Source organism: Pollachius pollachius, assembly GCF_949987615.1.
Source record: "Pollachius pollachius genome assembly, chromosome: 4".
Lineage (NCBI taxonomy): Eukaryota > Metazoa > Chordata > Actinopteri > Gadiformes > Gadidae > Pollachius > Pollachius pollachius.
In genome coordinates, this window is record NC_136937.1 from 12264084 (window position 1) to 12276688 (window position 12605).

At 42.6% G+C, this 12605-nt stretch overlaps 2 protein-coding genes across 2 annotated transcripts; one reads left to right on the top strand and one right to left on the bottom strand.

Annotated features, from left to right (window-relative positions):
• The first annotated feature begins 321 nt into the window (after nucleotides 1-321).
• Nucleotides 322-7782, top strand: LOC307074417 (syntaxin-2-like). Its single transcript, XM_079734578.1, has 11 exons — nucleotides 322-470; nucleotides 683-754; nucleotides 980-1079; nucleotides 2320-2394; nucleotides 2711-2784; nucleotides 3095-3203; nucleotides 4250-4323; nucleotides 4708-4845; nucleotides 5465-5575; nucleotides 6832-6942; nucleotides 7393-7782. Exons 1-10 carry the CDS (start codon nucleotides 417-419, stop codon nucleotides 6919-6921), a joined length of 897 nt encoding a protein of 298 aa, XP_079590704.1. The 5' UTR covers nucleotides 322-416; the 3' UTR covers nucleotides 6922-6942; nucleotides 7393-7782.
• Nucleotides 7783-8698: 916 nt separating this feature from the next.
• pgam2 (phosphoglycerate mutase 2 (muscle)) lies at nucleotides 8699-11664 on the bottom strand (the record flags this gene model as incomplete). Its single annotated transcript, XM_079735554.1, has 3 exons — nucleotides 8699-9159; nucleotides 10453-10633; nucleotides 11248-11664. The coding sequence occupies 3 exons, from the start codon at nucleotides 11662-11664 to the stop codon at nucleotides 8990-8992; spliced, it is 768 nt and encodes a 255-aa protein (XP_079591680.1). The 3' UTR covers nucleotides 8699-8989.
• Between the last annotated feature and the right edge of the window lie 941 nt (nucleotides 11665-12605).

A 12605-nucleotide genomic window follows, 5' to 3' on the forward strand; every position in this document is an offset into this window, starting at 1 on the left:
AATTCAAGTTAAATATTTTTTTAATATTCAGGAGGAGATAAAGGTTTCACAAAATTGTGAACATTTATAATAATGTGCTTGAGCTTACACACACAAGAAAGACTGGAACTCGAGGCTATAGATGACCAATAAGTTAGGACTTGAGAAATAAGCATAACGAAATTAATTCAGAGAAAAAAGTTGTACACATAATACAATTGCACATATCACATATCACTTATTTTATTGTTCAGCTGCATAACCGATGAGGGGTCTAGGCGTGTCCGGGTAGCCTATTTCACGGGGGCGTGCACCGTGCGGGCGTACTTGATTATACAGCAGCCAGCCAGTGCAGCGGTTGACGCCGTGACAAAGGGCTGATTCTGATGACGGTTGTTGGCAGTCTATATCGTCAAATAATAATATAAACATACTACATGTTCAAGACACATGTCCGCGCGATGAGGGATCGTTTGGCAGAGTTGGCCCAGGTGAGTGTTGGGAAACACACCTGTTGTGCAGGTAGATAGTAGGTAGATGAACCGTTGCTGGACTATGTTCGCTGCACCGTCTTCCTCATTTATCGCTTGACACACCTGTTTTCCGTTGGTCTATTGTTGCTCATCTCGTTCACTCTCGCTGTCCAAAACGTTACGATTTTGCTATATGTTTGGCATTTAACTTTTTATTTTATTTTTTACAGATCAGCAAAAACGTGGACAAGGGGTCCATCAAAAGAGTGAATAGTTCACACATGGACGATTTTTTCAAGAGGGTAAGTGGTGCATATGTATAGGCGTACATAATTGCTGACATGTAATGTTTTACTAGGCCTAAATGAAAAAAAAAACTAATGGTTTATTTACACTCAAAACATAGTGTGTGTGTGTGTGTGTGTGTGTGTGTGTGTGTGTGTGTGTGTGTGTGTGCGTGTGCGTGTGCGTGTGCGTGTGCGTGTGTGTGTCTGTGTGTATGTGTCTGTGTGTTTCGTCTGGAGCAGGTGAAAGAGGTACAGTCTCGGATATTGAAGATCACTTCTCATGTAGAGGAAGTGAGGAGGAAACACAATGAGATTCTGTCCGCTCCGATCTCCGAGCAGAGTGAGTAGAGTCTCCTAGTTCGTCACGAAGGTAACTCTGTACTCTTGAATCCAGTAGTACTACTATTTATATCATAACTTCTTGTGGGAAACTGCAAGGGGCAGAGTAACGCCTGATTCCTATTTTGTTATGGCGATAATCTAAGGGCAACCTGGTTGAATTTCTCCAATACACTTCTTACTAACATGGTGCCAAGTGACTGAGCAGTGTATGTTGTTATAGTTGACTGGAAGGCCTTCTAATAAGTGGGGGTGTGGCTCTGTCTAGCTTAGCCTAATTGTAGGTCTACACATGGTGTTTTTAGAGGGGTTATTTCTCGTATAATAACAAAGGCTGTGTAACGTTGACAATTTAATATAGTCTTCAGTTTGTAATACTGTACATTATTTTAAATGGACGTAAGTCAAATAAAGTACACTTTCTTTACTTTTATCTAGCAGGGAATATTTTTCTGTACGAGTATTCAAGTGTGAAACCACATTGCAAACAAGATATTCAGTAAGGAAGAAGAAAATAGCTGGTGGCAAAAGTTTTCCATTATAAGAATATATAGTGAAGCACATAATGGTTCATATCTCCTCGCAACCCCAGTGTGATTAGTTTTAGACCCAAACATCTACTGGTTTTGAGCAACCAGCCTCAGGAATTGCTGTTTCGAGAAAAAAACTCCAGGGTTTGCTCCATGTAGTGAATGATGTTGAAGCGTATTAGCCTTGCAGATGTATCGGTGCCATTTTTGCTTCCTCTTTGGATCATGTTGTGTAAACGCCGGGTTAATGAACACTTTACATTAAATGTAGTTATAAGTGGAAGATTTCATCCAAAGCGACTTACGAGAGAGACTGAGATGGAAGCAAACATCAAAGTAGTAGAACACGTATCAAGATGCAAAGTGGGGGTTTTAATATTTCAGTATCTCACGGTTAGATTTGATTGCGATTTAGTGCATAAGGGTGTTAATTTCAGGATCTTCTCCTTTGCGCTTTGAAAGTCAGTGTGGCAAATGGCATAAAATAAGCGGTGTGTAGGTGTGTACGATTATGCCGTTTTTGTATTTAAGAAATGTATGTGAACTAATCGCAATAATGATTACTCACAGAAAGGCATACATCATACAAAAGGAAACCGAATAAATAGATTGTTGGAAGTTGTGACTCGATTCAGTATCTTCCATCGTCCGTTTGTCCTGCTTAATTTAATGGCATTGACTTGAATGGTTTAATTTGCGTACCCTGCTCAGGGAAGAAGCATGAACTGGAGGAGCTGAACAAGGATATCAAGAGAGACTCCACACTGGTGCAGGCAGAACTCAAAGGTAAGGATTGCTCCTGTAAACTGCATGGTTTATCTGAAATCCAACCACATTGTACACATTGTTTTGAATTGGAAAAGTGCAGCATGAAATGTGGTTATTCACCTGTAGTGGTTGAATTGAGGAGTAGCTGCTCTATGGAAGGAACTTTAGCTTAAACCTAGATTATTTTGTGTGTGTATTTGACATTTAAATGAGTAGCAGTACTAACTGTCAAACAGGAAACGGGAAAACTGGCAGAACTGGCAAATCATGGCTTACCCTCCCGTGTGTGTGTGTGCACTTGTTTATGTGTGTGTGCACGTGTGTCTGCCCACAGCGATCAAACAGGGCTTGTCTCTTGATGAGAATGGAAACAATGCCTCAGTGGATCAACGCATACAGAAAAATCAGGTCCTTCATTTGATTAAGTCATTGCATTGTGTAATTTAGTAAACAAAAAGTTAACTCTATACGTTAATAAGCATTCAGATATCAGCCAGAGTCAATCTTTCTTCTATAGTATTGTAAGTAAAACAGGACATAAAGCTATAGCAATAAAACATGCTTATCTTTTTTCGTTGTCACTCGCTAAATGGCCGAAATCTATGAAACATTTGCTACTTAGTTGCATAAATGCCTAATTTATCTTGATATAAATTTTATTAAACTACTCTTCAAGGAAATTCCGAGACCTTTTAAACCTATTGAATATTGTCCGTAGCACTCGGATCTGACCCGGCAGTTTGTGGAGGCCATGACGGCTTACAGCAAGATACAGGTGGCCTTCAGGGACGAGTCCAAGAACCGAATCCTCAGACAACTGGAGATCAGTGAGTTAAAACACACACACTCTATGACACACACTCACTATGGCACACTCTATGACAGAGAGAGAGCTCTGAATGACCATCTGCCGTGTCCCATGTTGACACATCTGAATCCTTTCATGTCCCTGGCGGGAGTGGTATTTGCTCTGAGGGCTGGGGGTTGTGTCCCTAGTCTTCACCTCTGAAGATAACATGAGCTGTTGTAACAAGACACCCGTGCTGGTGTGTTGCTACGGCTGCAGTTCCTTGGATACAAAGGGAATAACCGCCACCGCACTGCTACACAGTGTTGTTAAAGGGGCCGCGTCACAGGTTTGTGTTGTAGGCCACTCCCTAAATATAATGTTGTCTGTTAAAAAAATGCACTTTGCTCTTGGTATCAGAAGAACAGTTTAATGTACAGATACAGATGAATGCACGCTATGAATTAAACAAAGGAATGCTCTGTATCAAGTATGAGCTCTGCCTTTTTTAACATTGTTTTGGTTTGTCTTTTCATCTGCAAACCATTAAAGGCAAAAGCACCAACAGACAGGAATGATACTATGAACTAAATAAACAATAGAATGGTGGAGAGATGTGGTGTGAATAAAGTGCTGTGGAGTAGGGATTAAGCTTACACCGCCTTTCTTCACCTTCAACGCATTATACGTCCGAGTGACCAGCGTTGAATGCATTGGTTATTAATGCATTGGTTACTAATGGTGAAGGGTTCTCTCTTTCTCTCCTAAAAACACCCTTCTTACACACTTATTTTATGTTGTAGGTCCTGGCACCTAATAGTACCTAGCATTGTGTTATTCTAGCTATCTTTGTTGCATACTGGGAATGGGATAACCTGGGCTTGACCCTTGTTCTATGAACATCCTTACTGTACCGACAGTACAGACACTCGTTGTATGTCACATTGGATAAAAGTGTCTGCTAAATGTAAAATGTAAGTGACTTGCTTACACTGGGCTAGTCATGAACCAAACGTTTACAACACACACTGTTGATGTTGACCACTTTGAACTGTGAAGAGACCTAACCTCCTGTTTCCTGTTCAGCTGGAAAGGTGACTTCAAATGAAGAGTTGGAGACCATCTTGCAGTCTGACAATCCCTCGATCTTCACATTTGATGTGGGTAAAGATCTGTACTGCCTGTATATATCACAAATACATTTAACAATGTAATTTAAAGAACTCTTAAAACGATAAGTTTAATGCTAACCCAAAAGATGTCCACTAACATGTTCATTCACAGTCCCAAGAATATATGACCACTTTGATAAAACATTCAATAATAGGCTGTAATAGTGAACTCTAGCATCATTCCAGTGAGGTAACAAATGCTAGCTAGTTAAAGGCCATTCTGACTCTTACTGTCCAACATGTGTTGTGCATGGATGAATATAGTGGATTTGTTCCAGGTGACTGATGACACTTACTGACTAGTTAAGTGCTTTCATTAATGCTTTCCATTACAAATCAACACATTTGCGACCCGATCATTTTCCCACGCAGGTGTCCCAGGACTCCCAAATGACGCGTCACGCCCTGAGTGAGATCGAGTCCCGGCACCACGACATCATGGACCTGGAGTCGAGCATCAGAGAGCTGAACGAGATGTTCACCGACATCGCCGTGCTGGTAGACACCCAGGTATCATGTGTAGAAATAACATTTAAATAACGCCATTTGCTACTTCGTCATGCAGGCATCGCAGCTACAAGACTAGTGGTTTGAATGATGACCTCTAGGTGTTGCACTCTGACCCCAACATGTGCTCATCCACCACCACACCTTCCTGATCCAATGGGAATCCTAGTTCTGGGTCTTTCCTGGCAGGAACTCTAGCTCATGAGGACGAAAGACGCATATGATTGGCTTCCGGTTTCTGGCTCAGACACTGTGCAGTCCTACTTCCACTGTTGATTTGACCGGTGGCTTGTCAAAAGTGGGCTGAACGAGGCAGTGGGCCAGGAATCCAACTCTTGCCAAGCTTTTCGACACAAAGTGGGCTGATGAACTATCTTGGCTTAATTAGTGAGCACATTAATTAGTGTAACTGTTTACAGCTGGCATAATAATTTAAAGTGAGAATGTTTGGTAGTGCTGCTTATAATCTATCTATTTGCACTCAATTGTTTGATTTGCTTAATGTTTTTAAAGGTTTTGGCAAATGTGATGGAATTGAGCCGTGTGTGTTTTTTTAACACTGTTTTTGACATTCCAATTTCACTGTGAAGTATATAAACAGGAACCCTGTCGTCTTCTCCAGGGTAACCTGACGAATAACATAGAGAAGAACGTGAGCAGCGCTGCAGAGTACATTTTTGCTGCCAAAGGAGAAACCAAGAAGGCAGTGCTGTACAAGAAGAAGGCTTGCAGGGTAATAGCCTGAGGCCTTGGGACCAGAGCTCTGTGGGTGCTGTCAGTTAAAACCCTTTATCAGTGACTCCCATACGCTCTGTATGGGAATAGTTTGACCCCCTGGTCAAACTATTTCAGTAAAGGAAATGTTGACAGCACTGGAATTTCTTTATTATTGCTGTGACAAAGCTATTTTCTTTATATATGTAATTTCTTTTTCTTCGCTGTATCCATGGTTTGGTATGCTATGATGCTTTATTTTACTTGTTTTTTTTGTTGTGGCTCTAACTAATGTGAAAAAAAAGTGTGTTAAATAAAACCATTATGTATTGATTTAGAATGTTTGCTTCCTGCTTGACCATCCAGCGTTTTTGTTCTGTCTGTTGATGGAATGAGAATAGTTAACGTCAGTTTACTATACTTAAACATCAGTCTACAAAGTTTCATGTTGAATACTGTGGAGAGTAAGAGCTGGGCTTTGAAAAGGGCCACGAATTTGGATGGATGACTTTCAGGATTTGATTGGCGATAACTGGAGTGATTGGTGTATGACCCAAAAATGTTGTAAATGGTTTGTATGGTTAGTGGGTTTGACCTTCCCAAGCGACCTGTCAAAATTTGGAGGTCAAAATAAGAAAAAATATATAATTTACACGATTGCGTAAATTGCAAGAGTTATGGTTGATTTTATAATGTGATTATGAACAGTGGTCACAGGTTTTAAAGACACTGACCGCCACCTAAGACAATAGCTGATTAACATCAATAGTGAAGAAACAGTGGTGTTAGGCATTTTTTCAAGACTAGAAGATAGAGAAGTGTCGTTAAATGCATCTTTAGCCATATCTTATACAATGTAGTCGGACAGACACGTTTCAAAGTGAAAATCTGTCTAAACATTTGACAAAACATACTTTGCTCAAATGTTGTAATACTTTGACGTGTGTGTGTGTGTGTGTGTGTGTGTGTGTGTGTGTGTATTGAATTACCGAATGAAGAATTCATTGTATCCGATATGGATTTCATTTTTGAAAACTTGTTTCCCAACCAAACTTTTTTGTGTTACCATTTCTTTATTGATAGCATACTATTAGTTGCTTTTATCCTAAGCATTATACAGATCCGTGACTGTATACATTCATAGCATGGGTGGAAGACTCCCCCCATAGCTCTAAAGCTCCTTCTCTGTTCTCTACCAGTTGAGCTAGACATGACTTTGGCGATGAATCCCAATTGTAAAAGCCTAACCGTTGATTATGTGTGTTTATTTTGCAGAAGTATATCATTATTGCTGCAGTTGTTGCAACATTGCTGGCGTTGATCGCGCTAATTGTCGGTTTAGCTGTGGGTCTACCCAAGACCTAACCTCCGTCCAACCCAGACATGGTAAGTAAATGTCACTTAATATATTGGTCACTGAACCAAACCAAAATGTCCACCTTTAAGATGCTGCAAGTATGATCTAAGAGATATGCCTTTAGTTTATTTTGTCAAATCCCACAGTATCCATTGTAAAATGCTGGGAGTAGCTGTTCTGGTTGACTGCATACTTGGCTCTTTATGAGGCAATTTAGATTTTAGGCCGCTCATTTCTGAAAAATCAGGGCAACTCATCCCTGATTTGTTGGGGGAATCCATCTCGCCTTTCAATCACAGTCGTGTGAATTCAACACTTCTCCATGGTGGAGAAACGTAGGGAGGAATGGAGCAAAGAGGCGTTCATAATTATTAATCTTTTGGAAGATTGGAAGATTTATTTTCAAATATGGTCTTCTTACATACTGCAGCTTTAAGTCTTTATCTAACACAAAGCTTCCACCCCATTTATTTGTGCAGATGGACACTCAAATGAAGGACCAAGTGCACAAGCATTATACACCAGAAGATGGCACTGCAGTTGTGGCTTCGGATTAGACCTTCTGAAAAAGTGTTAAGAGTTAAGATGGCTGGGTAAAATGTCTTACATTAATGTATTCATTTAATATTGCCTATTTTATGTAATCACAATCTTTTTTAACTTTTAATCAACTATTTATTAGTATTTATTTAATTTATATTTAATGTAGAGACCTTCGTGACCAAATATTTGTAATGTCATTGTTATTCTATTGATGTCCCGTGCCTTTTGTTTTCTAAATGAATGCATATTTTGTATTGTATAGTTTCATAAAATCATTAGCTGTGGACCTTTTGGTGTGAAATGAAGAACCCGTTGTGGAGCAAAGAGAAACCATCCTTTCAATATGCTGAGCAGGTGGACCAAAGTGCCTGCAGGCCAATAAAGGGATCAGGTTATCTGACCACCCTCTCGTCACTGTGTCTGTGCGCTGTTCCCAGAAGGCCGATTGTTCTGTTTGCGAAGCCCTAGTTAATATCAATGGATTAGCCTGCGTTGGGTGGCATTTTATGACACATTTACAACTAATGTCCCCAGGACAAGGACAAAGGGCTGTTTTATCTGCTGCTATGGCTGCATGAATCAGCATCGATTTTAAGTGTGATGCCCTATTCTCTGTCTTGCTTCCTCTCTATCTCTCTCTTACACACACTCGCATGCACACGCACGCACATGCACAAGCACACACAAACACACGTTAGTTGGTCCCCACATTCACGCAAACACATACATCTGCACACACAAGCAGGTAGCCACACAATCACACACGCACACAAATAATGCATTTGCCCCCCCCCCCCCCCCATTCCAGTGCCCTGAGGTCTCTGTCCTGTCTGTAATGGAGGAAAGTTAGACAGTCATGCTGCTTCTCCCGCAACACTGGACCACAGCCAGGAAGAACCCATTGACTTGTCTCCCTCTCTGTCTCCCTCTACCTCTCTCGCCCACTCTCCAGCCCTCCCTCCCTCTCTCTCTCTCCTCTAGATAACATTACACAGCACTCTACACTGTGCTGAAACTCCTGAATTACAAATAAGAGGAACAGAGGACAGGGAACAATGTATAATTATAATAATGACAATGTAATCAAAGACCAGGGGAATACATAACTACATATAAAAGATATTAACGAAAGGAAATACCAGGACGACAAGCACAAAAAAAGTTCACTTTATTGGATTTGACAAAATTTGGCATTTTCTGTGTGTCTGGGCTGCATTCCAAATCGATTGGTGTCGTGGAGTTTTTTTTTTTGTCATGAAACACAGCTGGACCAAGGACAGGTCGAGGTCACTCTGCCTGTCCTCAGTGTGTCCAACCAGAAGACCATGTAATAGCTTTAAACACAGCTCCCACTGGCAGAACTGCATTAATGTCCAGATGGAATGGACAGCAGTGTCCACAGCAGACGATACACACGCAGATGACATGAAGAGTTATGAAAAAATGACACAATGAAGTGAAGGTGCTTTTTGGAATAAAAAAATGGTTGTTTGGTGTTCCTCCATGTTGGTCAATCGGCAGGTCTTCTTGCAGTTACTTCTTGGCTTTGCCCTGGGCGGCGACTGCCTCCATGGCTTTCTTCACCGTCTCCTCGTCACCCAGGAAGGCCATGGGCTTGACGGGCTTCAGGTCAGCGTCCAGCTCGTACACGATGGGGATCCCCGTGGGCAGGTTCAGCTCCATGATGGCGGCGTCGGACATGCCTGGAGAGACGTAAACAAGACGAACGCGTCAGTCAGGAGAGTCAGTGGGGGCTTGGTTAAGGGGACAATATATAGTGTTTTTATTTTTGGATGGCCAAGACTGAAGAAGTTCTTTACAGACGAGGGGTTTCGCAATAATGCGGGTTCGGTTTGGTCACTGAGCAATCTGTTGGTTAAGATAAGTGGGGTCTCCATGGAGACGGGAATGTCGGAAAACATGATTCACCACTTCCAAATGATTGGTAACTTAAAGATGCTGTAGTTGAGATGTAAAACGTATATTTTTTATGCATTTTAATGGCAAAATACCAAAACCATTTGTCAGCTATAAGTGACTGAAATGCTCTTTGAGAATGTGTCTTGCAGAATTGATGGCAGGAGTGAAAAAGTGCAGTTGTAAAGCCCCTGTGAATAATGGTGCTGTCTTGCAGGGAAATAACCCAAAACACCATTATTTTCCAGTTGCTGTGAAAAAGAGTTTCTTAACTAGTGTCCCTGGACCATGCAACAAACTTTCTGATATATAGCCTCACTGCATTGTGGTTTAGAGTGGCTTGGCAACCTGAATATGGGATGTTGGAATACATTTATCTCACACTATCCCCTCTGCTTGGTTGCTCTGTGCTCCTGAGTCAGTAGAGCAAAGATACATCTAGATTGCTTTGTTAAATCTAAGTTTAAATCAAAATAATTGTCTTTTATTTCTAATTTCTTCATTTCCACTCCCTTATCCAGTCACCACTGCCGCTAGAAAATGGCCAACCTTTACCACAGAAAGGTTGCGCTTGTAACGCTAAACCACTCGTCTGGCCTTTAGCAGTGTCTGAGCTCCGGGGGAGCGAGAGAAAGAGACACCGGGGTATTTTTAGACCCTGTAATCTGGGAATGTGTACCATGTGCCTGTGTGTATGGGTGCATGTCCATGTGTTTAGTGTATAGGATGTCATTGAAATACTATGTTTATCCACATACACAAGGTAAATAAAATGTCATTGGTTTCAATTAGAGCTGAAGTGCCAGAGAGGTCAAAGGTCAATGATAAGGTCGGAGTTCAGTTAAAACGTGACACCTAAACTTCTCCATCTGCTCATGCACCTACAACCCTCCTCGTGAGAGACACAACTCATATCCCTCTATACTCCCCCCATCTAAATTATTGAATATGACACAGAGAATCCATGACAGACACAACTAAAATTTGAGAATGTGTGTGCGTATATGTGTGTGTGTGTGTGTTTTTGTGTGGGTGTGTGGTTTTAAAAACGTTCATTTCGACCACTTTGTCCAACTCACCCTCTAAGTGCTTGACGATGCCACGGAGACTGTTGCCGTGGGCAGCGATGATCACATTCTTGCCGGCCTTGATCTCGGGAGCGATGACGTCATTCCAGTAGGGCAGGGCGCGGGCGATGGTGTCCTTCAGGGACTCACAGGTGGGCAGCTCGCCTGGCTTCAGCCCCTTGTAGCGCCTGGACTGGGGTCGGCACGGAGCACACACATCCCCGCGTCACAAGGTGGGACTCTTAGCGGGAGAAAGTGTCACCTGCTGACTTTTTCGGAGGGTCCTATTGCGTCTTATTGTTATTTGCATGCGATCCTCGTCGCTCATTTGTCACTTCATTTGCCTCCTTTAAAACTTGTACTGTGACTTTTAGAACCTTGATATATCTTTCTTGTCTGGTCTTTCGAAAGTATCTTCTAACTTTTTAAATTTAAACATTTTAAACTTCAAACTGCAAACTTCAAAATATGTACTATTACTTTGGTCATTACATGCATACAGTACTATTATCCATTAGTTATACGATTCCTCTTCCATTTCGACCAAGCTTCATGTTGTTTTCCAGCCAGCGAACCATATATACAGTATATACATTGAGTATTCAGTACAAACACACAGTATATACATTGAGTATTCAGTACAAACATACAGTGAGTATTCAGTACAAACATACAGCATAAACATTGAATATTCAGTACAAACATACATTACATACAGTATATACACAAAGTAAACAGCATACACCTCCAATACACGTGCAAAACACCTCCTCCTCCCTACAACCCCACGACGGCCATCCCCCTCACCCCGCTGATGATCTTGCTGTAGCCGTGCTCCGCGTCCATGGGGGGCGGGGGCGTGTCGAAGGACCGGCGCCACACCTTCACCTGCTCCTCTCCGTGCTTCTCGGCCGTCTCGGCCTTGTTGAGCCCGGTCAGCCCGCCGTAGTGGCGCTCGTTCAGCCTCCAGGTCCGGTGCACGGGCAGCCACATCTGGTCCGTGCCCTCCAGGATGGTCCACAGGGTCTTGACGGCGCGCTTCAGCACCGATGTGTAGCACACGTCGAACTTCATGCCGGCGTCGCGGATAGCCAGGGCGCCGCGCCGCGCCTCCTCCATGCCCTTCTCGCTGAGGTCGGCGTCGAACCAGCCGCAGAAGCGGTTCTCCTGGTTCCATTGGCTCTCGCCGTGACGCACGATCACAAGACGGTGGACAGCGGTCATTGTTGTTTTGGTTTTGGTGTTTTTAGAAGGGAAGACCACAGGGATTGACCTTTCGGCTGAAGCGCAGACGACAGACCCAAAGGAGAGTTCCACCCCTCTAACAGGCCGCAGGCTCTTTTTATAGCCGGCTGGGACGTGGCCCGGGCCCTCCCCTGGCCTTCCACCTGTCACAAGACTCCCTTGGCTCTGAGTGACGTGCAGCCACGGCCAATGAGAACAGGTTCCTCTCTGGAGCATGGATGCTAAGGGCAGAGGTCAGATATGGAAACTAAAATAGCAACTTGACTTTTAACCGGAGGGCTGCTGGATGGAAGAGTACAGATCTGAAGCTGCTGTTGCATTGTATGCGTATTCATCATATGAGGATGAATATGTTCGTCATATCACACTGTACAACATCCCAACAACATCAACCATTTAGCGTGTGTGTGTGTGTGTCTGTGCATGTGTGTGTGTGTGTGTGTGTGTTTTTGTGTGTACATGTACATATGGAGTGTGTGTGTGTGTGTGTGTGTGTGTGTGTGTTGGTGGGGGCTGACTTGAGTGTGTGTACGTGTGGCAGAGAGAGAAGGGGGGGGTTGGGGTTGGTGGTAGCTAAAGGTTGGATGCCAAAATGATGTAACAAAAAGGAGAAGTACAGTTCTAGTGTACAGTAAACGGTGCAATAAAGTACTGAGTACGGCAGCTATCAACAATGAACATTATACTTGTTCCTGTATTCCTGTAGTACTTCTACTAAATAGAACAACCACAAATGATGTAGCTACAATCTGTACTACTGCTAATGCTGCTACTTCTGCCCTCTACTAATGCTAACTAACTCTACCGATTTTTGAATCTGACCACAATATGGCTTCTTATTTATTTAGACCAATCACGTTACTGGCCTGTGGATCTCTATATGGGCAATGATATTTAACAGTGAATACTTTGCCAGTTTC